This window comes from Sorex araneus, chromosome X (genome assembly GCF_027595985.1).
Source record: "Sorex araneus isolate mSorAra2 chromosome X, mSorAra2.pri, whole genome shotgun sequence".
Lineage (NCBI taxonomy): Eukaryota > Metazoa > Chordata > Mammalia > Eulipotyphla > Soricidae > Sorex > Sorex araneus.
In genome coordinates, this window is record NC_073313.1 from 43,135,374 (window position 1) to 43,162,145 (window position 26,772).

The 26,772-nt window shown below is 41.3% G+C and overlaps 1 protein-coding gene across 13 annotated transcripts in view; it reads right to left on the reverse strand.

The window, feature by feature from the left end:
- Positions 1-26,772, reverse strand: part of CASK (calcium/calmodulin dependent serine protein kinase) — a 454,745-nt gene that overhangs the window by 67,383 nt on the left and 360,590 nt on the right. For all 13 annotated transcript variants that reach the window (XM_055123462.1, XM_055123473.1, XM_055123468.1 and 10 more), the window contains 3 exons: positions 17,790-17,867; positions 13,771-13,851; positions 1,851-2,039 (listed from right to left, as the gene is read on the reverse strand). In XM_055123462.1, the coding sequence (XP_054979437.1) occupies positions 1,851-2,039; positions 13,771-13,851; positions 17,790-17,867 (348 nt within the window). The remainder of the gene's footprint in view (positions 1-1,850; positions 2,040-13,770; positions 13,852-17,789; positions 17,868-26,772) is intronic.

Here is a 26,772-nt window from a genome sequence, read left to right on the forward strand (position 1 = left end):
TACTTGAACAATAGCCTCTTATCTCCTTGTATTGACTCTTGTCCTCCCTCTAATCTATTCTTTAGTGGGATTATCTAGAAAATGAGAAATTGAGTCTCTCCACTTCAAACTCTTCCACAGTCTCCTAGTGTTTTAAAGATTGAGACCAAAAACCTGTCTATGCCTTCCTTCCTGCCACTCGCCTTGCTGTCTACAGTCCAGCCATAGTACCTTCCTTCTGTGATGAAACTTGGATAAGACCTTTTCAACTATCAGAGTTTTGCACTGCTACTTGGTTTGTCTGATGGTGTCTATAGACCCACAACTCTCTGCCTGCTTTGTTCAGTTACCATCAAGGAGCCTTTCCTTGATCTTCCCTAGCCATGAGAATTCTATGACAATGAAGCAGGGTTCAGCATCAATTCTATTCCAACCCTACTTCTGAGCCTTTAGAAAATTAATTTTGTACACTGATCAATAAGAATGGAAGGCAATTTATTTTTAGCAATGTTCCTGAATTCCTTGACTATCTTTGGAATTAATCTTCTTCTACTTTTGTTGAAGGTAAAAGATCTAGAATCTAGCAAGCAGAACTGACAAAGGATTTTGGTTTCACAATGTCATTAAACATTCACTTTTTTTAAATAGCCAGAGCAATGTTTCATGTGGTCCCTTTCTTTGCTACCCTGCAGGAATAAAATCGTTTCATTAGAACATTGATGGGGAAGAAGCATAGGATCCCTGCTTGGGCCATGGTCTATGTGGAGCTGCTATGTTTACCCCACTTGTGTGGTCCTTTTTGTGGGGGGGCTTTAAGGGTCCTCTGGTTTCCTTCCACATGCTAAGGAGGTTGATGTGAAGTTCCCAGTCTGCATGTGTGTGTGTGTGTGTGACTGATCCCAGAATGAGAGAGTGCTCTTCTCAGGGGTGCGTTCTCTCAGGCCCTGGGCTGCTGGGATAGGCTCGGCTGCCAGTGACCCTGAACTAGAACGACTGGTTGCAAAATGAATCAATAAACACAAATAACTGCTTATTATTTGAAGTGTTTGGGTCGTTATTTGGAAGTTTGGTGATATTTTGGAGAGCAGAAAATATATGGTAGACACACTGCTTGTTCATATGGAAAAACTCATTTTGATATATATTGTTTCTTAAAACACACATTTAAAGAATTTAGCGGGGCTGGAGCAATAGCACAGCGGGTAGCGCGTTTGTCTTGCACGCGGCTGACCTGGGTTCGAATTCTAGCATCCCATATGGTCCCTAGAGTACTACCAGGAGTAATTCCTGAGTGAATGAGCCAGGAGTAACTCCTGTGTATCACATCGCCGGGTGTGACCCAAAAAGAAAAAAAAGAATTTAGCAATGATGTTGAGTGAGGGCTTACTATATCAAGTATGTTCTGTCTTTGGGTAAAGTTGAAGAAAAACTGCAGAAGAACTGATGAGGAGAAGAGGAAATACGCTTTAGATATGGTGTCAGGCAGTGCAACTCTGGGGTGGGGGTATGGGAGGGGCGTGGAATGAGCATCTGGAAATGGATTCCTTTAAAAATTTCCATGTACATGGGGCTGGAGCGATAGTACAGTGATAGTACAGCTGGAGAAGTAGGGCATTTGCCTTGCACGCGGCTGACCCGGGTTTGATTCCCAGCATCCTATAGGGTCCCACGAGCACCGTCAGGAGTAATTCCTAAGTGCAAAGCCAGGAGTAACCCCTGTGCATCACCGGATGTGACCCAAAAAGCAAAAAGAAAAAAAAAGAATCCATGTATTCCTTCCACATGCTTCTTAGTAGTATAAGTTCAAGTCTGCAGCTCTAACTCATGCCAGGATTTTATGAGAGTACAGAGGGTTTACTTTTCCTACTTACCATTGGTTCATCTGTGTTCTTTTGGAACTGAACCAGGCGAACTCTGGTCACATTCTCCATATCCATGTCTCCATTCGCACTTTCTGGAGAATCACCATTTAAATACGGAGAGGTGGGAGGTGGGGTGACCCTCAATGCTTCATCACTGTAAACTTCATGTGCCACTACATCATGAGTCTGAAGTAAGGCCTAGCATTTTATAAAGATAATAAAATATTAGTAGTAATAGGATTCCAACAGAAAATCTTTTATATAAACATATGCCAATACATTTGTTGCTTCTCAAAGGAGAACTGATTGATCTCTCATCTAAGGAGAACTCAATCCATAATACAAACCCAGGTATAATAATTTCTCTGTGAGAAATAATTCTGATAGATGTACTAAAAAGAAATAAATACCGTTAGTGAGCAAACTAATGAATGGACAGATGTGATGATTTCTGGGGTTAGCAGTATTGACCAGCTATGAAAAATTATCCAACAAACTTGTTCAAAAATGGCTGACAAAGGGGACTGGAGAGATGGTATAGTGGGTAGAGCACTTGCCTTGCATGTAGCTGACCCAGGTTTGATTCCTAGCACAGGGTCCCCTGAGCCTCACCAGGTGTAATCTCCATGCGCAGAGCATGGAGTAAGCCCTGAGTACTGCTGGATGTGCTCCCCACCAAAAAAAAATAGGCTGACGGGAGCTGGAGCAATAGCACAGCGGATTTGCCTTGTGCATGGCTAACCCAGGTTCGAGTCCCAGCATCCCATATGGTCCCCCGAGAACTGCCAAGAGTAATTCCTGAGTGCAGAGCCAGGAGGAACCCCTGTGCATTGCCGGATGTGACCCAAAAAGCCAAAAAAAAGGCTGACATAAATCAATTTCAAATGATTTAGCAGACAGGATCTTGTGTAAAAAGAGTAAGTTTGCTGAGGCTTAAAATGGAAACAAATTTTAATAGTAAAGCAGGCAATGTGCATGCCTTGCACATGGCCAACTGGGATTTGATCCCCAGCACCCTGTATGGTCTCACAAGCACTGCCAGCAGTAATCCCTGAGTCTAGCTGGGCACCTCTAGGTGTGGACCAAAACCAAACCAAAACAAAAAGAAACTGTGGTAATATTGAGCAAATGACTTTACTGCTGGTATTAACCCTGCCACTTCTTTTTAGTTTTATCCTTGTTATTAATGTTTTATCCATGTTATTAATCAGTAGTTTATTGTCATTTAAAAATCTTAATATTTTTTGTTGTGTCACCATGAGATATATAGCTACAATGCTGTTCGCAGTCAGGTTTCAGTCATACAATGATACAACACCCATCCCTCCACCAATGTCCATTTCCCACTACCAATGGCCTCAGTTTCCACACCCCCCCCACTACTCCCCTCGCCACCTGCCTGCCTCTATGGCTCTATAGCACATACTTTCTCTCTCTCTTTTCCTCCCTCCCTCCCTTCCTTGCTTCCTTCCTTCCTCCTTCCCTCCCTCCCTCCCTCCCTCCCTCCCTCCCTCCCTCCCTCCCTCCCTCTCTCTCTCTCTCTCCCTTCTGGGCACTATGGTCTGCAACACAGGTACTGAGAGGTTATTGCTAACATTTTGCATTATGTAAGCATTATGCAAAGGCTGAAAACAATTTATAATATATGACTTAATGAAAGAAAGAGTAACAAACAAAGTGGGTGCCTCGGCAATAGTACAGTAGATAGAGGGTTTGCCTTGCATGTGGTCAACCGGGTTGAATTCTGGCATTCCAAATGGTTCCCTGAGCACTTCCAGGAGTGATAATTCCTGAGTGCAGAACAAGGAGTAATGCCTAGGCACCATTGGGTGTGGCCGCAAAAACAAACAAACAAAAAAAAACCCTAACATACAAAAATGTACCTGAAAATATGAATGGAACCGGAGGGGATCAAGCTAATGAAGTAAATCAGAGGAGGAAGACAAGTAGAATATGCTCTGATATAAAAAGAAACAAAGCAAGGGAAGAAACAATGTCCAAAGTAAATAAACTCTTCAACTTTGAAATGAGGTCGCCAAGGGTGGAGGAGAGTAGGTTGAAAGGGTCCAGTAGACTATGGTAGATGGATAGAGCCACTTAAGGTGGTGGGCATCATGTGGTAACACCATAGACTTAACACAAGAAACATATTGCATTCTTGTAATCCAATATTATCTCAACAAAAAAGTAACTAAAATAGGCAATTTGACAAAATATCACACATGAGAGACAGCTCAAGAGTAAACCTATTTAATGTTGTATATTTACACTTTTTGGAGCACCTGCCTTATGATGACAATTATTATGATGAGTTCTTTTGGCAAAACCCATTAATAAAGAAAGAGTGAAGTTTTGTACTGATACCTACACATGCTGACTAAGTGAAACTAGATAATCAGAGTCCCTGGTTTCTTTACAAAAGGACAGTCTTCTACTTCATGCATTTTCTTTCTTCTTTTTTTTTGATTTTTGGGTCACACCCAGCGATGCTCAGGGGTTACTCCTGGCTTTGCACTCAGGAATTGCTCCTAGCAGTGCTTGGGGGACCATATGGGATGCCGGGGATCGAACCCAGGTCGGCTGCGTGCAAGGCAAACGCCCTACCCGCTGTGCTATCGCTCCAGCCCCGACTTCATGCATTTTCTGTGCTAGCACAGAAAGTTTACTATTCAGAAAAGTTTTCAACAAGCATAAACGTCTGAACATGTCTACTGCAAGGAGAATTTTTACAGCTGAGAATTGGTATGTTTGGAGCTTTGCACGAGCAGATTATATTTGTTCATGTATGAACTGTAAATTCAGTTCTAATTTCATCTGTGATCTGTGTGGCAATAAAATATCTGAAGATAATAAAATATAATTAAAACTGCTTCAAAAGCATAACCTTGAGCATCTCCAGTGCATTCATTTAATGAAAAGACTTATTGAAGTCATGACAAGGCTATTTTAATTTGAAAGGCATGCATATTGAGGCACAAATAAGTAATTATGCAGTAAAATCATAAAGTTGATGGTGTTGACTTGCCATTCAGATGGCATACGCTTGGAGCAATAGAGGCATTGGTTTCTTTCTTTTTTTAAGTTTATTTTGTAATTCTTTTTTTGCTTTATTTTTTTCTTTTTGGGTCACACTCGGCGATGCTCAGGAGTTACTCCTGGCTGTGCACTCAGGAATTACTCCTGGCAATGCTCGGGGGACCATATGGGATGCTGGGAAATGAACCGGGGTCGGCCTCGTGCAAGGCAAATGCCCTACCCGCTGTGCTATAGCTCCAGCCCCGAGGCATTGGTTTCTAAATGAAATACTGGATATTTCATGATAGCAGAGGCTGGTCCAAATTGGAGCTGGGGTAAGGGTGCACCAAAAAGGACTAAGTTATTATGAAGACTTCTTTTGACAAAACCCATTAATAAAGAAAGAGTGAAGTTTTGTACTGATACCTACATATGCTGACTCAGTGAAACTAGATAATCAGAGTCCCTGGTTTCCCTACAAAAAGGTAGTCTTCTACTTCATGCATTTTCTGTGCTAGCAGAGAAAGTTTACTAATTATAAAAGTTTCCAATAGGCATGAACATCTGAACATGTCTACTGCAAGGAGAATTTTTACAGCTGAGTGTCGGTAAGTGGTACACAGCTTGAGAAGGGGCACAGCATGGCTCTGGGCACCTTGGCTTCCCATCCTGTGCTTTCACTGTTGCCCTGGACCTGACTGCAGCAATTGTGCTTGATGACGAATCTTGTAAAATTATGGCCACTTCAGGATTAAGATTTATGGTAGGAAATTTATGGTAGGAAAAATTAGTAGTAGACAAACTGCAAACTTTCATCTACTAAAACAATCGTCATCATATCAACTAGAGCTGTGTTCCATAGGATAAGCAAATTTTTAAAATACATGCTTGATAGAGCCAGAGAATCTATGAGCAGAGAGCCACACTTTCATTTGGTTAAAGCCAATTACATCGGTTAAAAGAAGGGTTTGTTGTGTTTTACAAATAAAATAGATGAAGTCAGTTGATTTTCACTCATGCTTTTAAAATTATATAACCAAATGCTTGCATTTAATGTATTACTTATAAGGAAGGGTAAGCCCACAACCACCACAAAAAAAAAATATCCAAAGTAAACTTTAAAAGGATAATGCTCAAATTACGTTACCAAATAAGGGAATCCTTGATGCTAACCACAATTCGCTACTGCAAAAGACTGCTGCCACAAAACAAAACTGAACCCAAAGCACGGAATGTACGCAAAGAGAAAGAAAAGAACCACATGTAGATTGATTTTTAGAAGTCTTTTAAAAAGATAGACAAATTAAAATCATAGGGAAATGAAAGTTAGGAAGTTTTCCTTCATAAATGCTGTGAGGTACAATTGAGCAATTGTTAATTCAACTGAAACAGTAGTTATTTTTAATTATCTGAAGGGATCCATGTAATGGGAAAGAAATGTATTCTTCACTGTTTGGTCCTGTAGAAAGGGTTTGGATAAGACAATGGATGAGTTCAAACTAGAGTGAAAAACAATCTGACCATCTTGTTTCTGTCCCCCTCAAGTAGGATACATTGGTCTCACACACACACACACACACACACACACACACACACACACACACACACACACACACGGAAACTCCCGGGCTCAGTGAAAACTACTGTGGTTACCAGAGGGAAAAAGAAGGGCTGGGTAGATGGAAATATTTTGGGGGTGAGGTGATACTGGGACTTTGATATTAAGTGAAATGTGCCCCACACATATGTAGGGGTGTAAAATTACCCCTCCTGAGATGCCACAGTATTGTAAATCCATGAAAAAAATCAATGCAATCAGTCAATAAAATAAATGATGTTTGACCCAGCAATACCACTGTTGGGAATATATCCCAGAGAGGCAAAAAAGTATAATCGAAACGACATCTGCACATGTATGTTCATCGCAGCACTGTTTACAATAGCCAGAATCTGGAAAAAACCCGAATGCCCAAGAACGGATGACTGGTTGAGGAAACTTTGGTACATCTATACAATGGAATACTATGCAGCTGTTAGAAAAAAGGAGGTCAAGAATTTTGTAGTTAAGTGGATGGGCATGAAAAGTTTCATGCTGAGTGAAATGAGTCAGAAAGAGAGAGACAGATATAGAAAGATTGCACTCATCTATGGTATATAGAATAACAGAGTGGGAGACTAACACCCAAGAACTGTAGAAATAAGTACCAGGAGGTTGACTCCATGGCTTCAAGGCTGGCCTCACGTTCTGGGGAAAGGGCAACTCAGAGAAGCGATCACCAACTATAATGTAGTCGAAGGCCATTCGGGGGAAGGGAGTTGCGGGCTGAATGAGGGCTAGAGACTGAGCACAGTGGCCACTCAACACCTTTATTGCGGGCCGTAGAAGCTAAATAGAGAGAGAGAACAGAAGGGAATGCCCTGCCACAGTGGCAGGGTGGGGTGGGGGGGAGATGGGATTGGGGAGGGTGGGAGGGACGCTGGGTTTACGGGTGGTGGAGAATGGGCACTGGTGAAGGGATGGGTTCCCGAACTTTGTATGAGGGAAGTATAAGCACAAAAGTGTATAAATCTGTAACTGTACCCTCACGGTGATTCTCTAATTAAAAATAAATAAATTAAAAAAACATTAAAAAAATAAAATTCAAAAAAAATAAAATAAATGATGAAGTTAATTGAAAAATACTTGCAAAGTAGGATACAGGGAGCACAGAGACAGTTCAAAGAGGTGTGGAGTGTGTACCTTGGATGGGCAAAGCTCTGAGTTTGATCTCTGGCACCACATCCCCCTCACCCCCAGCCCTTCCTGTACAGTCAATAGTGCATAGATGGCTTGAGCACTGAATAGCGAGGCTGACACGGCCAGGTCAAGCATCACCAAGAGTGACCCCAGAACCTTTCAGCACTGCTGCTCATGAAGTATCTGGTATTTCATTTAGAAAACAATTACTATAAAAATGTAGGATACAAAATTGATTTAAAAATCAGTTCTAGGGATGGGTTGGGGGGCGGTGTGAGAAAAGCACCTGCCAAACAAGCAGGCAGGGGATGGGGGTGATGGGAGGGAACCTAGGGACACTGGTGCTGGGAAATACACACTGGTGGAGGTATGGGTGTTGGAATACTGTATGACTGAAACCCAATCTTGAACAGCTTTGTAATGCTCTAAAAATAGAAATTAAAAAAATCAGTTCTAGGGCAGGAGAGCTAATACAGGGGCTGAGGTGTTTTCCTCGCACACAGCTGACCCCAGTCAATCCCCAGCACCACATAGGGTCCCCGAGCCCCTCCAGGAGGGATCCATGGGCACAGGGCGAGGAGTAACCTTTGTGCACTGCGAGGTGTGGCCCCCAAAGAAAAACAGAGAAAAACCTATTCTAGGGAGACTGAAGAGGTAGTACAGGAGTTAAGATATGCGGCTGACCCTGTTTTGATCCCCAGCACCACTTGGTCCCTCAAGCATCACAGAGTATAGCTCTAGTGACGCCTGAGCATTGCCAAGAGTGACACCAGATTCCCCTGAGCGCTGCTGAAGTGATCTGAGTATTCCTGGACCCACAGACTCGAAAAGCAGTATATCCCTGGGTCCTCACTTTGTGGGTCTGGTTGGCCTAGAATGGCTGGAATGATCCTGAGACTCTCTGATCTCATTTGACAGAGGGACCCCCAAAATTATGTTCTAGGGGCCAGAGAGATGGCTCCAGTGGCTAAGTCCTTGCTTTGCATGTGGGAGGTTCAGGTTTGATATCCAGTCCACATGGTGCCCTGAGCATTGTTAGGAGTGGCCCCCCAAACACTGAACCCGAAGTAGTCCCCAGTACTTCTAGAGCAGCGTGGTATCCCAACAACAACAGATCTGTTCTAACAGCCCAGGCCATAGGCCAGTGAAGGCAGGAGGCTGAGACTTCTATTCCTGATACCACCTCATATGTGAAGTACGGTCCAGAGGGTACTGCTGTTCGGGATCCCTGGAGCCACAACAAATGTGAAACCTCCGCACACCCCAACCCAGTGTGCTACAAGCCCTGATCATTATAATAACAAACAAAAGAAGACAAGGGCAACATTTTCTAATTTTCAATTAAGAGAATAGATTCTATTTCTTTTGGGGGGCGAAGGAGGATTTGGGCAACACCAAGCAGTGCTTGGGGGCTACTCCTGACTCTGTGCTCTGCGGTCATGCCTGGCAGCATCTGGGAGACCCTATGTGGTATCAGGGATCAAATCAGGGTCAGTTACGTGTGAGGCAAGAGACTTACTACCTGTACTATCACTCTCGTTTTAGATTCTATTTCTTTTTTTTTTTGCTTTTTGGGTCACACCCGGTGATGCACAGGGGTTACTTCTTGCTCATGCACTCAGGAATTACTCCTGGCAGTGCACAGGGGACCATATGGGATGCTGGGAACCAAACGTGGGTCGGCCACATACAAGGCAAATGCCCTACCTGCTGTGCTATCGCTCCAGCCCCTTAGATTCTATTTATTAAAGAAAATAATGAAAGTAAAATTTTAAAAATTAAAAAAAAATTCTTATCAGGCAAAAAAACTTTCTATTTTACTAGTACACACAGCTTTTGTCTTTATTCTTAATGCTTCACATTTTACAACTGCAATTAAGCAAAGGATCATTTCCTTTTGAAAAATCCATTGAGCCTATATGTAGCTCGGTGGTCGAGTGCATGCTTCACATGCATGAAGTACTGGGTTTCGATCCCTGGTCCACACACAATAAATAAGTCTTTGAACTGGGATATCTGAAAAAAGAGATCAGCATAATATATTTTTTTCATGACTTCTAAAGATAGAGCACAAATTTAAAAAAAACACATTGAAGTGTATAGTTTGCTCTTCCTTTAATTACTATAAATATTTATAAGTATCTTTCCAAAAAGTGTCAGATCAATGTTAAACCTTCATGTTGTGAAGATGAAGGAAGCAAAGGAAAACCAGCTATTTGGACAAAAGCATAAAATCAACAAGCTAAGAATAATTCTCAAACATTTGTAGAATAATACAAGAATGAAAACATTCTCCTTGAGGTTGGGAAAACTGGGGTATGGGAAAAACACGTGCCAGCACTGGGCACCAAAAGGGCTGAACCCAGCAATGCAAGCACCCCAACTGCTATACTATCTCTCCAGCTTCTCAAGCTAAGTTTACAGGAAAACGGATCCTCTGAAAGGTCAATCTCCTTTAAGAGCATTGCTTTGCATGCTCCCTCTATGTGTGTGTATGTGTGTGTGTGTATACACACATATATGTATATATATCCAAAACAAAGACTTGTGACACTCAAAACATGAGTCCTAAGCTGTAACCACTGGAACTTTGTAATGTGTCTGTCAAGTTGACAGATGGTTTGGGGGTGAGTTGAGGGTGGGGAGAAAATATGGGAATACTGGTAGAGGGAAGTTGACACTGGTGGAAGGATGGGTGTTGAAATATTATATGCGTAAAACTCAATTATCAATAACTATGTAAATCATGGTTCTTTAATTAAATTTTAAAAATTTACATAAAAAGAGCATGGCTTTGAAGTCAGGGAGATCTGAGGCTTGGAGTCAGGGAGCCAGATCAAAGGGCTGGAGTTCACCCTGGCATGCACAGGGTCTCAAGTTCACTCCCTGGCATTGCCTGTCTCTTGAGTACCTCCAGGTATAGCCCCAGAGGCCCCCAAGCTAAAACGAAAGCAAACAAAACATCTGGGATTTGAATCTCAGTAACGTCACTGACTTGTGGGTGACCTTGAAAGAAAACTCTTTATTTTTCTAGAGTGCATTTTTTTCTCTCTGAATTAATTATAAATCAGGGATCATCACATCACTTAATTAATTTATTTTTTATTTAAATTTTATTGAATCACTGTGAGATAGTTACAAGCTTTCATGTTTGGGTTACAATCTCACAATGATCAAACACCCATCCCTCCACCAGTGCACATTCCCCACCACCAATATCCTGGGTATATCCCCCCTTTCCCACCTCCCCCTCTATGGCAGACAATATTCCCCATACTCTGTCTCTCTACTTTTGGGCATTATAGCTCGCAACACAGACACTGAGAAGTCATCATGTTTGGTCCATTATCTACTTTCGGCATGCATCTCCCATCCCAACTGGTTCCTCTAGCCATCATTTTCTTAGTGATCCCTTCTCTATTCCATCTGCCTTCTTCCCTCCGCCTTTCTGGAAAACAATATGGACAGTCCTTCAAAAACTAGAAATTGAGCTTCCATATGACCCTGCAATACCACTTCTGGGAATATAGCCCGAGGATGCAAAAGAGCACAGTAGAAATGACATCTGTACCTATATACTCATTGCAGCACTGTTTACAGTAGCCAAAATCTGGAAACAACCTGAGTGCCCTAGAACAGATGACTGGTTAAAGAAACTTTGGTACATCTACACAATGGAATACTACGCAGCTGTTAGGAGAGATGAAGTCATGAAATTTGCTTATAAATGGCAACTAACTCTTACTGTGTGAAATCATCGGGTTAACTGATTAGCTCAGTGGCTTTAGATCAACTATCCATTTCACATCCCACCTCACCCAGGATGGAAGTTCCATAAGGGCAGAGAACCCTTCTTTGTCCTATGGCCCTTATCTTTAGTGCCTCGCAGAGCACTTAGCCTACACGTAATCCAAAATGATATTGAAAGAGGAAGCCTCAGATTCCCCATGCCAGTGAGAGAGGAAACCACAGTTTTCTCTTTCCAGATGTTCTATCTCTCCCTGATAAACCTGACACATTCCATCCCCAAGATTCTGTCTCAGCATTTCCGGGGGTTCCCAGGAACGTAAAAATTCTGCCCTGGAGCCTAGGCTGACAGGGAAACTAAGATACTAGGCAATTATGCCTGGAGAGATTTAGACCAGCCACATCCCTGTGATTTTTCTGGCATCTTTTGTAAACACTTGCCACCTGATAAGGAATATTAGGAGCCTTAAAAAGGGCCCCCACAAAACTCCCTTGTAACTTAGTCCTTTACAAAGTCCCCCCCCACATACTTGGAGAGCTCTTTTTTTTCTTCTACTTTCCAACAAGCTTTTCTACTTTCCAATAACTCTGAGTCGAGCATTATATTATTCAATATTTTAATTGTTGAAAATATTGAAGAACCTGGGAATCGTGAACAAACACAGAGACCTGCCACTGCTGCTTCTGCATCATCTGCATCAATATGATTGATGTTGAAAATATCTCTCAATACCAATGTGTGTATTTTAACTTCTTGCTGACTTCAGAGAAGTAAAATAAATCAAGGTTCCCAAAGTGTGTAAGTTGTGAGACATAGGGCTACTTACGCTTTAATAATTAAAAAGAAAACCCTTTTATCTTAAAAACATGACTCAGCGGGGGCTGAACCTCAGCACAGCAGGCAGGGTGCTTGCCTTGCATGCGGCCAAATCAGGTTCAATCCCCATAAGGATCCCCTGAGTCCCTCCGGGCGTGATCCCAAAGTGCAGAGTGAGGAGTAAGCCCCGAGCACCACAAGTGAGCTCCCGCCCCACCTCCCACTCACCCAAAAGAAACCCAACAAAGGCTCATTTGGGTACATGTTCATTATTTTTAGACTATGTCAAACCTGAAAGACCACTGGTCTCAAATGGCCTTGTGTCACTCTACACTTATCAATGTATACACAGGGATATCTGTGCAAACTATACAAATTCCTACCTATGAAAATTATTTCTTTCTAGGTGGTCACTCGGAGGGAAGAAATTCTATTTCAGTGACCAAGTGACAGCTTTCAAAACATAAAGGGCCATCAATGTCATACACTCACAGTAACTGATATGATACTGATGTAATTAGGCAGGCAGATAGGGAAGGCCCCTTCCCCAGCCAATGGCAGTAAATTTCCTGGGAAGTTGCTAAGGCCAACCTTGCAGAAAACAGGAACTGAGGCCTGATAAGATCCTCACCTACCTACAGCAACAGAACCCAGAGAAACCCCTGCAGAAACAAAAGGCCAGGAAAGGAATTTCAAAGAAGACCATCACCACTCCCAACCTCCTTGGTAATCTCCTTAGCAAGGGACTTTTACCTAGGTAGAAGCCCCACTTGGGGACAGGTTAGAGAAACCCTATAAAGGCCACTTGAACAAAGGAAGGGAGCACACATGCTGCCCGAGCCCATGTCTCGTGGCCAAGCACATGTGTCGCCCACATATCCGCTCTTGAGATGTGCACTTTCATGCTTTCATATCTAACGCTAGGATGTGTGTAGGGGGTCTCTCTGCCCTTCAAGAAGCCCGGGTTCTCTGTTGAGCACCTTACTCTCCACTCTCTCCTGCTTTCTCTCCCTCCTTCCCTTCAAAACCTCCAAATAAAAACTGTAATTTCACTGCTCGTCTACTCCTGAAATTCCTTTCTGCGAGGCGAGAACCCCGGGTCCCAGGTGGCAGAGGTGGATCGGGAGAAAGTGACCGTCTTTCTCCTCCCCACTTCACATGAGCCACCCATGGGGCCCACTGACATCAGTACCCTGATTATACTTTTGAGGGAATTCTTGTGATATATCATGTGGGTTCAGAGAATTCTCTGCTAGTGAAAAATGTCCCCAATACGAGCATCTGAGGCTGAAGTAGCACAATCTCAGTGCCTTAAGGACTCATCTGTCAGGAGGCAAATAATATTTTTGTCTGAAGACTACACAGTCCCTGGAATCATCCCACAAACAGTATCTTTGTAAATGTGACACGAAGTAAGCAAGAGACTCTTTATTGTTTTTGGTACTACCCGGTACTGTCATCTATACAGCTGGCTATTATATTGATGAAAATAGCTATCGTTTATAAGGCTTATAAAGTACATTGATGAAAATATTTATACTTTATAAGGCTTAAAAAACTTTACTTCTTCTGCAAGTAGAGTTTTTATCTGTGGAAGTATAGTTGTTGCTTACCATGAAATGAGGTTGTGTTAAAATACGCTTTAGTTCCTTTGCATCATTATTCTCAGGGTAACATGAAATTTCTTCCAATACCTAAAATTAGAAGCAAGTAGCATAAATAGGATGCAAGAGTTTGAAAACATAGAATTCTTCCAAATTAAAACAATAATAGGGGGCTAGAGCGATAGCATAGTGAGTAGGGCGTTTGCCTTGCGTGCTGCTGACCCGGGTTTGATTCCCAGCATCCCATATGGTCCCCTGAGCACTGCCAGGGGTAATTCCTGAGTGTAGAGTCAGGAGTGACCCCTGTGCACCACCAGGTGTGACCAAAAAAGCAAAAAAAAAGAGAGAGATGGATTTTAAAAAGTTTTTGTTACCATTTAGGTCCAACCATGTTAATATTTGTGGTTTTGATGTACAAAGTTACTATATTTCCACACCACCAAAGTGCCTATGACTCTCCAACACTGCCCTTAGGTCACCTCTGGTCTGGTTTGTCATCCACCCATTTGCTAGTAAGTACAAATAGATTTTTGTTTGTTTGAGCCATACTCTGACATGTTCAGGATTTATTCTTGGCTCTGAACTCAGGAGTCATTCCTGGCAGTGTTCAGGGGATCAGACGGGATGACAGGGATTGAACTCAGGTTGGTCGTGTGCAGGGCAAATGCCCTACCCCGTATATTATTGCTCTGGCTGCAGTTGATCAGTACAAATGGATTTTTGCCGTAGGTAGGCAAAACAATTATTTTGGGAAAAAATCATTTCTCCCTAAAGATTGCCAATACATAAAAACTACATTAATGGTAAAAAATATTAGACCAGTCTACCTACACTACCAAACAGTAGCCAAAAAGGTTATTATAAAATATGAAACAAAATGACAAGTTCATAATAATTATTGCTGGCTAAAATAATTTAATTACGTTACTGAGAAAATATAGCTACAGTTTTTTTCCCAAGCTCACCACCAAAATTAATCTGCAATAAAAGTTAATAACAGTTTTGTTTTCTATTAAGAAAACTGTCAATTCTTTTTAGAAAGATTAAAAGGACACAGGCTCCAACAAAAACAATTTATTTATTTATTTATTTATTTATTTATGTGTTTATTTTTTTGGTTTTTGGGTCACACCCGGCGATGCACAGGGGTTACTCCTGGCTCTTCACTCAGGAATTACCCCTGGCGTTGCTCAGGGGACCATATGGGATGCTGGGATTAGAACCCGGGTCGGCCGCGTGCAAGGCAAACGCCCTACCCGCTGTACTATCGCTCCAGCCCCTCCAACAAAAACAATTTAAAGAGGAAAAGCAATTAAGTAATTTTTCCTTGTTGCCTGGCAGAATCAATCTTATTCTCGACACTCATTTCCTCACACTGAGAAAATCATGCCTTTGCCAGCAATCCAAGGGAATCATTTTTAAAAACCATACAACAGTTTTCTCCCACCACTCAGATTTCTTTTGCTAATTTGTTGTTCACCTCTTCTCTGTACGAGTAAAAATGATTGTTTGCAACTAAAATTGTTCTTCAAGACCCACTCCATACCAACAGAATGTACATTTACCCACACTTAACATTTGGCTATTTTTTTTTATTTTCTAAATTTTTCTTGTTGAATCCGTTTATATTTCATTTATTTTTTATCGAATCACTATGAATTACAAAGTTATTCATGCATACCACATTCCAACACCAATCTCTTCACCACTGTCTACTTCCATCAATGTATTTGTTTCTCTCCTGTCCCCTAAAATTTGTTTAATTTTTAAATTTAACCCAAGGGAAAGCCTCTGTTCTTTCACATTGCACATATAGTTTATTTTATTATTATATTTTTTTCTTTCTGGGTCATACCAGGTGATGCTCAGGGGTTACTCCTGGCTCTGCACTCAGGAATTACTCCTGGCGGTGCTCGGGGGACCATATGGGATGTTGGGAATCGAACCTGGGTTGGCTGCATGCAAGGCAAATGCCTACTCGCTGTACTATCACTCCAGCCCCTGCAAACATATCTTAACTGTTTCTAGCTGTAGATAGATTTGTAGGGCACTTATATGTATTCCATTTCATTCTAGATATCAAGTCTATCAAGGATTATTTCAGCAGGACTGACCCTAAAAGGACACACCCGCTAGGGATCTCTCCCCTCCCCTTGATACTTTTCCTTGTGGGGTACAGAAAGAATTTTGAGGTAAAGTGCGAACTCAACCCATTCCTCAGGGAATAAGCAACACTCAGGGTTTCTTTCTTGTCCAGATGCATTCTTAGCAAGTGCTTATCATGATGCTAATGCCAGCTCACACTTGAATGTGGCTTTATTAGCACAAACTGTAGGCAGATGTCAAAGTGTTAATGATGACAAGCTAATTCTTCGAGGTGTATTTTGTACTTTGGCTTTTCTCAACCAGCAAAAGGAAAGGTGCTCTCTGTTCCCCTGCTATACTCACAGATTCTATTCTATTCTATTCTATTCTATTCTATTCTATTCTATTCTATTCTATTCTATTCTATTCTATTCTATTCTATTCTATTCTATTCTATTCTATTCTATTCTATTCTATTCTATTTATTCCCCAGGCCTCTACCTCTGAGCCACATGCCCAGCCTCACAGTCTACGATTTAGGCTTCTGAGGTGTGAACTTTGATTGAGACCAAAGAGTGGGAGTCAGATATCCCCTCTGGTCTGGCATCTTTTTTTTTTTTTTTTTGCTTTTTGGGTCACACCCGGCAATGCACAGGGGTCATTCCTGGCTCATGCACTCAGGAATTACCCCTGGCGGTGCTCAGGGGGACCATATGGGATGCTGGGATTCGAACACGGGTCGGCCGCGTGCAAGGCAAACGCCCTACCTGCTGTGCTATCTCTCCAGCCCCTGGTCTGGCATCTTAACCAAGAGGGCAGGACAGAAGATCCAGATGGTCTTGTTTGTTTTTAAGATCCAGTAAAGGATTATGTCTTTCATACTCTTTCACTTGGTCATCTCATTTTATAAGAAATAATTTTTTAAAACGAAATGCTTACTTGCATCAGGACTTTTATAACCTCAAACGTAGAAGAAAAATCTAAGTGCTTGGCAGTGCAGAAATGTATTATAATTAAATATATTTAGTAAATGATTTATTATGATTTTTTAATTGCAAAAAATATGCATTATAAGAAGTAATAGCTATGAAGAGCAAAAAGAAACATGGAGAGATGCTAACTATATATCAGATGAAAAAAACATACATTTTGATTGTAGCATTCAAAAAATTCATAAATGGATAGTGGTGGAAAACGGCTATTTCAAAATTAAAATTTCCTGTGTCAGAGTCATGGGATAATGGGTGAATTTTTATCTTTCTAAAATTTCTGCAATATCATGTTTCTGTAGTAAAGTTCAAAAGCTTCATGGTAGATGTATGCTAACTGACAAGCTATTAAAATTATTTCCCTCTGGGGGCCAGAGCAATAGAACCTTGGGTAGGGCACTTGCCCTACATGTGGCTCACCATCCTTCCATCCCCAGTATCCCATATGGTCCCATGAGCCCACCCGGAGTTATCCTTGAGCACAGAGCCAGGAGTAAGTCCTGAGCACCGTGGATGTGGCCTCCCAAAAATAATTTCTTGCTGAACTCAGTGTATTTAATTGCTGGAGACATTAAGTTGACATTCATATCTTACAATTTTTAAAAAACTCATATTTTTATAGCATGTCTATTTTTATCAAGTGCCATAAAATAAGTCTTTTTTTCTCTTTAAAAACGAGAGAAGTAAAAGCAATACATTAATTTGTGTATAATTATATAGCAGAAGCACAACTAGAAATCTACACAATGTATAGATGTATAATGTGGTTGCTGAAATATCTCCCTTTTTATGTTTGCAAATAAATGCTCAGTTACAAAGCCAGAATACAAATTTGAATATAATGACCGGTCCAACTGCAGCTCTGAGGAAACTGACTCTCACAGAGCAGTTGAAACGTTTTGAATAAAGGGAGCAAATATGAACTGAAAGACATTTACAAAATGCATCACTTACCTCTTTGGCTCTCTGTACTGCATCGCTGGGAGGATTCCTGATTTGTGGTGAAGACTTTGTGTTAATCTTGTCATACAGCTACAAGCAAAGAAGAAAAATCCAATCAATACTCTGTTTCTTGCTAACAGTCAGAGCTGGCATTTAGTTTCCTTTTGAAAAGGCAGGTCAATGATATTAGTGAAATCTTCCTCTTCATAATCTCTGACTTAGTGCAACTTGTTGCCACATGAGTCTTGAGCATCTCTTTAATGAAATAAATGCAGCTTTAAATCCATCACTATTTCAGCAACCACTGTCCTGTTTTCCTCTGATGGAGGCAGCATTTAGTAACAGGCACACAGAGCAGTGACATGAAAGAATGTTTCTGGGCCAAGATACTTCCCAAAGAATGTTCACAGAAATCAAAATCTCAGGAAAGGGCAAAGCTAACTCCTTCTAAGAAGGGATGTTCTCACAAAGGTATATGCTTGTTTTACCCGGGTTGTTCATTAACACTGTCTCCGCTGGTATCCTGCCACAGGATATCAAGGACAGAAATTTCTCTTTGGAATTGGCAAATTCCAAGAGGGTGAGGACACAGTGGGAAAAGAAAAAAGCATTTAAAGCCCCCCACACCTAAAGGGTCTCCACTGTACTTTCTGCAGAGAATTGATTGAATTCTTCAGAGAGAGACCTCTGTGATTTAGAAATGCAATTTATCAGTACCATGCTCTAACCAACTGAGCTAAGAGGCCAGCTTATGAATTTTCTCCTCAGACGAAATGGCCCATTTCACAGTGGACTTGGAAACATGAAAAATTAAAAATAATCTGAGCTGATAGACGGCTTCCCTTTCCTGACTTCTCTAAAGTAGGTGAGGATTGGGGGGTGGGGGGACTTGCTTTGGATTTTACTCTTTTCTTCCTTCCATGACTACACCGACCACGCTACCAGAGAGAGGGCGGGCAGGATTCTGACTGTAAACTGCCCTCAGGACCGTTAGATCTGTTTATACTCAGGAGAGAGAGAAAGTTCCACAGCTTGTAAATATTTGGGCCACAAAATATCTGCAAATGCTGAAACAGACCAGTGGTCATCTTTAAATGATGGTGCTAGGAAGAGCTACCAAATCCTGACTTCCATAAGCAGGCTTGGAAAATGCTGTTTCATTTAAAAGGTCATATTAACATTTAGGGGACCTGTGCAATGCAGCTGGTTCATATAAGTTTATCTGACTTAGCAGAATCCATGTGGTTAAGTCTCCATTCTGAGTACCATTTAAAAAATTTAATTATTTTTATAAAGTTGTTCATAATAATCTGTTGCATTTAATATCCAAACACCAATCCCACCACCATTGCACCTTCCCACCACCATATTTCAAATGTTTCCACCCCAAATCCCAACTGTGCCCCCCAAAGCAGAACCCAAACAATTAATTTTGTATTGCTTGTCATGAACAAATTGCTAAAAATTACACAATAAATTTTTTCTTAGAAGAAAGTGTGTGAGGATTGTTGTATTTCATCTTGAAGCCATTAAGCCCTTGTTATAAGAGATTACAACATATTTATTAAAGCCAATCAAAGGTTGTGTGCTATCTGAGTGCTTTCTATTCTGAAAGATTTTGAAGTTTGGAATTTGGGGCTATATTTTCTCATAGAAATAATGTCCTTAAAAATACCAGGCTTCCAGACTAGTTTATAAACTAGAGTCAAATGAAATACTGTACATATGTCATAAAGAGAGAGAGTGAGAAAGAGAGAAAACAGCAATGCCCTAAAGAAACCGTAAGTTAAAGAAACCTATCTAAAATACATGACATTTAAAAATACAGTCTTTACCTGTTATAATATGAACAAAGAAAAGCTTAAAACCTACATAATTCAAAAGATTAGAAAAACTCCTACAAGCTATTTGAACAAAAAGCAAATTGAATTCAAAGCTTAGGAAGCAAATGTCATTGTTACTTTATAATGATGAATTTTGTTCCAAATGGCAAACTTTGACTTTTTCCTCACCAAAGACTATGACTAACACTACTTCCATACTCTCCAACTGTGTTTAGGATTACTTTCTCATCACATTTAATAAACACACATTAGTTTTTACTCACAAAGGAAGAAAACCTCTACGGCTTCCAGAATTGCTCTTGTTCTATCACCAGAGACTATTTTTGACTTGGTCTTACTATGCTAAGGTCTCTTGTCAGTGTGTTTTCTTTGCTTTTATTGGTTGTTGGGCCACACCCCATGGTTCTTAGGGCTTACTCCTGGCTCTGCATTCAGGAATCACTCACTACTGGTCTACTGAACCAGAATTTGAGAAGTGCTGGTGTGTTTGGTGGTGGTGGAGGGGCATGTCCAGAAATCTGTATTTTTAAAATAAACTCTTTAGCTGTCTGAACATCATATACCATATATTCAGTTTTGAGAGTAACAGAAGTGGTACTAACTAACCAACCCGGTAATTGCTATTTTTCCCTTTAATATTTGGATCACATCTAAAAGTATTTGGGAGCTACAGTGGTCAGGGACCATGTGGTGCCTGGGAGAGAAGCCGAGGCTGCCACATGGAAAGCACGCACTACAGCCCTTAAAAGACAACTTCCTGACCTGATCATTGCTCCTTTTGTTGAGCACTTATCAGATGCCAATTACTATTTGAGAGTTCTTCATTTCCACTCACTAGATATTCATTCAACTCACTAGATATTCATTCATTTGACCTCAAACAACTTTATAAAGTGGTTACGTCTAGTATTCAAATTTTCAATGTTTCCAAGGTCCGAGTGAAAGGAAAGTACTCCAATCAGATTTTCCTCTGCTCCTGATCTCATTCATTGCACATTGTCCAAAGTTCAGAGGAACTAGTGATGGGAAGAGGGAGTGTGTGTGTGTGGGGGGGATGCTAAAAATCAGAGGCAGGTATTGTAGGAAGGAAGGAAAAGGGGTCTTCTGCTTGAGGGGGGTGGTCATTGAACTCTGCCCCTCCAGTTCCTAGGAGACTAAGGACTGGAGTGCTCAGAGTAGGCACTGGGTAGAGCAGATGATGTCCATGTGGTAAAGAGCATAGGGGAGATCTCAAATGCAGCTCACCAATCAAAAGGGAAAGTAAGAACTCAAATAGGAAGAGACTCACTTTGTCATCATCCATGGGAAGAAGGAACCCCTTGTTGACTCATCTACCCACCCATCCATCATAGACTGAGGTCCTACTATGCAGTAGTACAAAAACCAAACAACCTAACAAAACCCCTTGAGTTGGGACATAGAACTATAAATAAGTTGTTTTTTTTTTAAATTCCCAGTCACATAAAAATAACTAGAGAGGAAATAAAATTATTTTAGTTTGTTTCTTTAGAAAGTAGATATCATATTTTAGTCCTGCTTGCATACTTAAAATGTCCCCTCAATATTGAGAAATATACTTTACCATATCCTTTCCTTTCCTTTTGATATAGCTCATATATGACTGATTTCATAAAGTTTTCAAGAGAGGAGAGCTTTTTGATATCCACATGATTGAAATCTTCCATTCTGCTTGTTTTTTTTTATTGTTGTTTGGTTGTGAGCACCAATGGTGCTGAGGGCTTATTCCTGGCAGTGCGGGAGATGGAACCCGGGTGGGCCATGTGTAAGGGATGTGAACCCTATGTCTTCTATTCTAAAGAGAGCTGAGGTCCTGACAGGTGGAGTGACGTGTTCAGGTTCCTAGAGGGATGAGAGCATGCCATCCTGGTATACAATTATTTCTCTTCGACCAGTTCTTTTTAATGTGTACTAGAATTCACATATACAAAGTCTTGTGCCAGAGAGACACTAGCAAATATTTGGATGGGGAAACTACAGATAACACCATTTACAGATAGCAGGGGCATGGTTTTGAAAGGTTGGAAATAATTTCAAAAAGACATTAGAAAAATCAACTCTGGACCTTGCCCTGTAAAAGAATATTAGAATCACAATCCTTGCCTGGTCAGATTATGACTATTTCAGGCTTTGTGGGCTAAATGGTCTCTGTTACAACCACTCAACACTGCCATGCGGTGCGAACGTAGCCTTGAACAATTTATAAATGAATGGGCATGTTGGTGTGCCAATCAAACTATATTTACCCAAACACAGGGCTGGCAGGATTGGGTCTGAAAGCCACAGTTAGCCAACCCCTGACACCAGCAGCTTACCGTCAAGTTGTGTGGAAAAGACAAAATGTATTTCCTTTTCTGTTTGTTTACCTGAAGTGTGAAGATGTCAAATCTATTTGTATAACTGGTAAGTAGCTGGTGAGGTAGAGGGAAGGGGAAAAAAATGTTAGGTCTCACTAGTGGGAATACAAGAACGACTTAACTGTTTGTGTTCTCTTTCTAATGAAATTAGAGTTACCCAAGTTCAACATTTTTCATCAAAAAAAAAAAGAAAAAAGACACGGCAACAAAATGAGGAAATGTGGCCAGTTGCAAAGGGAACAGCCTGTTTTACACAGCCTCACTCTCAGCCGGGCCTGCTCGCTGCTAGCTTCTGGCACCAGGACATATAAGACCACACACAGCTCCAGGGCCAAGCCTAGTTCTGTCAGGAGGCTGCATACTACATCCGCAGTGAGTTGTTTGAAACAAAGGAAAGTCACATTGGTGGTAAAGGTAGATCAAATTCCCCTGAGATCACACTTTCAAAGTTAAAGATAACATATCCAGTACACACACACACACACACACACACACACACACACACATATCACTGTATGCTGATCTACAAACCATCAGCTCAAGTTTTATTTTAAAAAATACCTTATTCCATTATATCTTGTGATTTCTAGACTTCAAGTAGCCTTTGTTTTGCTCAGTTCCTGTGTAAGCCAGGTTAACACTCAAAGGGGAATGGTTAGAGAACTTACAAAATCACTAGCACTAGGTTATGTGCTCCCCTCACTTTTTGGCTTAGGGAAAGCGAAATTTAGGATCAGCCTGTATATTTGCTGCCATGAGATGGTCACTTCTGTAACTCGGCTGCAGATATGAGTCAAAGAACAACTGGTATGTTGAGTTTCGGGGAACGCTGTTCTTTAGCAACCACCATCTTCCCACTTATTTCAAAGGTAAGGACAATACTCCCTTTGGGGAAAAGTTTTTTTTGGGGGGGTTTGTTTTTGGATTACACCTGGTGGTGCTCAGGGCTTACTCCTGGCTCAGTGCTCAGGAATCACTCCTGATGGTGCTTGGGAGACCATATGCAATACTGGAGATTGAGCTTGGGTTAGCTGCATTCAAGGTAACTACTTTACCACTGTACTGTCTCTCTGGCCTGAAAAAACTAGTTTTGAAAGCCAAATATTAAGCCAAAAACATGTAATGAATTGTGTCTGTGCTCCTAACAAAGAGAAACGGTGTTCATATGTCTGTACGGCACAATAACTGGAATTGAAGTGCCTGGCTCTAAAAACACATACCTACTCATGACTATAACAACAGTTATTTTTCCCAGACCATCGTATTTTTTGGGGGGGGTCACACCTGGCGATGCACAGGGGTTACTCCTAGCTCTTCACTCAGGAATTACTCCTGGCGGTGCTCAGGGGACCATATAGGATGCTGGGATTTGAACCCGGGTCGGCCGCGTGCAAGGCAAAAGCCCTACTCGCTGTGCTATCGCTCCAGCCCCCAAAAGGTAAGGTTTTGTTTTTTCTTTTTGGATCACACCTGGTGATGCACAGGGGTTACTCCTGGCTCTGCACTCAGGAATTATCCCTGGCGGTGCTCAGGGGACCGTATGGGATGCTGGGTTTCGAACCTGGGTCGGCTGTGTGCAAGGCAAACGCCCTACCCGCTGTGCTATTGCTCCAGCCCCTCCCAGACCATCTTATTGAGAACTGTCTTTACAGTTCCGGTGAATTGCCTGTGAAGAAGCTGGGTGAACAGGAACATCGTTCAAGTCACATTTTTCAGGGAACTCAACAAATGAGTCTTTTACTTGAATAATTTTTTTGTTTTTGTTTTTGGGTCACACCTGGCGATGCATAGGGGTTACTCCGGGTTCATGCAGTCAGGAATTACTCCTGGCAGTGCTCAGGGGACCATATGGGATGCTGGGAATTGAACCTGAGTCGGCCGTGTGTGAAGCAGATGCCCTACCCGCTGTGCTATCACTCTAGCCCTTTACTTGAATATTTTTTATTTGCTCTTTTGGCTGCATCTGGAAGTGCTCAGGACTTACTCCCAACTCTGTGCTCAGGGATCCTTCCTGGTGGTGTTTGGGGATCCTATGGTGCTGGGGATTAACCCCTGGTTTGCCACATGCAAGGCAAATGCCCTACCTGCTGTACTATCACTAAGGTCCCTCAAGAATTTAAAAAAAAAACACATTTGAAATCTTGTGAAATATTAAGAAAAAAAGTAACTAGCATTCATCTGCTGTAGTGGGGCAGGTTTCTTAAGCTAGAGATCAAAGAAAGTCTTCAGAGATTACAAAATCTATTTTTCCTGCTTAAGTTTGTATAAACTCTCCATCTTTAGAAATCTGAAAATGCCCTTCCAAAGATCTTTGGCATCACTAAACATATCCAAATTTGGAGAAGAGCAGTATATTTTACATCAGTCTAAGGAGTGTGTGACGGGAAACAAAATGTTGAAAGAAAACACACCACAAAATTGAAAATTGCATTTTCAAAGACGTAAAGAACTGCAATTAAACCTTGAGAAGAACTTGTACAATTTGTCATCTTACAAATACAAGATCAAGTATGTAACAATAGTTTAAAAAAAGAAATGAAAACCACCCAGGGCACTTTTCCTTTTATGGGTAATAATACCAGAAACAGTTTTACTAAATATATTATATAATTTTTTTTTCATTTTTAGGCCACACCGGCTTACTTCTGGCTCTGTACTCAGGGATCACTCCTGGCAGTGCTCAGCGGACCATATGTGGTGCTGGGGATCAAACCAACATCAAATGCATGCGACGCAATTGCCTAAACCCCTGTACTATCTCTATAAAATTTTTAAATAGTTGAAGTACTCAAGGATCAGTTATGCATATGCAAGAAGAGAATGTAAACCATTTAAAGCACATACTTTCATTTTATTTGCACATTATCCTTCACAATTTGTACTGTCAACTTTCTCAAAGCTCAGAAAACATATTTTAGTTAATTTTCATCAATCTTTAACTCAATTTGCTTCTTGCCTATAAAAGGTAAGCCACAGTCACAAATCTAGTGACCATTTTAAAGCAGGAGCCCAGCCACAAAAATTAATTTTTTTTCTGGGGAAATTTCTGACTGCTACTGATAAAATAGTGAAGTTCCTATTGGTTGAATTAGATGTTGTGTTTAAGGCCAAGAACATTGCTGGAATCCCTTGAGTTAGACATTGCAGAGAAAGTTTTGCTTAAGGCTATGACAATGAACAGTTCAAATCAAATCAGGTTTTAGAAAAGCATGGACAAGTCAGCTAGCAATGTGTCACTCTAAGTAAAATCCACAATAGAAGTTTTCTTCTGACAGGATATATCTAAATTGAAAAATCATCACCTAGATACCAATTTAAGATTTTCTGAAGAGATTTCAAAATACTTTGGATCTTGACGGGAACCGTACTCCTGGGGTGGCCCTTGTTTGGCTTAGTTTTTTTGGTCAAAATACAGAGATGCTTCAATCCCCATTGCACGTCACACTCGGAGGAATTAATTTTCGATCCAAGAAATGAAGACTCATTTGACCTCATAGTTTAGTCTACAAAGACAGCCTCTTTGCTGTCCGAACAGCTTTGGCAACTGTGGTAGATTTCTGGTCAACTGGCATTTATTTCTGAGAAACTCGAACAGTGACCTCAGAAGACCCAATCTGACTGGTATCGAAGTCTTTCTTTCTTTTTCTTTCTTTCTTTCTTTCTTTCTTTCTTTCTTTCTTTCTTTCTTTCTTTCTTTCTTTCTTTCTTTCTTTCTTTCTTTCTTTCTTTCTTTCTTTCTTTCTTTCTTTCTTTCTTTCTTTCTTTCCTTCTTTCCTTCTTTCCTTCTTTCCTTCTTTCCTTCTTTCCTTCTTTCCTCCTTCCTCCTTCCTTCCTTCCTTCCTTCCTTCCTTCCTTCCTTCCTTCCTTCCTTCCTTCCTTCCTTCCTTCCTTCCTTCCTTCCTTCCTTCCTTCCTTCCTTCCTTCCTTCCTTCCTTCCTTCCTTCCTTCCTTCCTTCCTTTTTTGGTTTTTGGGTCACACCCAGTGATGCACAGGGGTTACTCCTGGCTCTGCATTCAGGACTTACTCCTGGCCGTGCTCAGGGGACCATATAGGATGCTGGGAATGGAACCTGGGTCAGCCGCGTGCAAGGCAAATGCCCTACCCACTGTGCTATCGCTCCAGCCCCTCGAGGCCTTTCTTGGTGGTCAAATAGCTAAAATTATTCCCTGGGAGAAACAAACTGTAATGAGGAAACAGCCAATTAGGTAGGCTTTATTTTGCTTTTAATCAAACCTTCTATTCAAACACGGTACTTAAATACATATTCAAGAGCTGGCCTGGCTAAGAAATTTCACTAGACCATACACTAGGAATTTCATTTCTAGTTTAAAAAAAAGCATTAAAAACACCTGAAGCAAAAGTTAAAACCTTATTTCCTACCCTGTGCTCTTCTGAACCACTGACAACTATGGTGAAATGAGGCTCACACTGTAAAAAATTCAAAGGGGTGCGCTCGGGGGAGGGTGCGATGATGTGTGTGGTGTTGTTCTCGGGCTCTCGGGCAGCGCTCTCTCTCTCTCTCTCTCTCTCTCTCTCTCTCTCTCTCTCTCTTTCTCTCTATCTCTCCCCCGCCACCTGCGTTCGGTACTCTCAAGCCGCTATGTATAGACCAGATCAGGACGGCTCCTCCTTGTGCTCTGCTTCTGTGTGTGCCGCTGTGCTCTCTTCTGTCTGTCTCTCTGTCTCTGTAGTCTCTCCTCTGGTCTCTTTCGACCTCTCTCTGTCTCTGCTTCTGTGTCTTTTCTCTTGCTTCTGTGTCTTCTCTCTCCACTTCT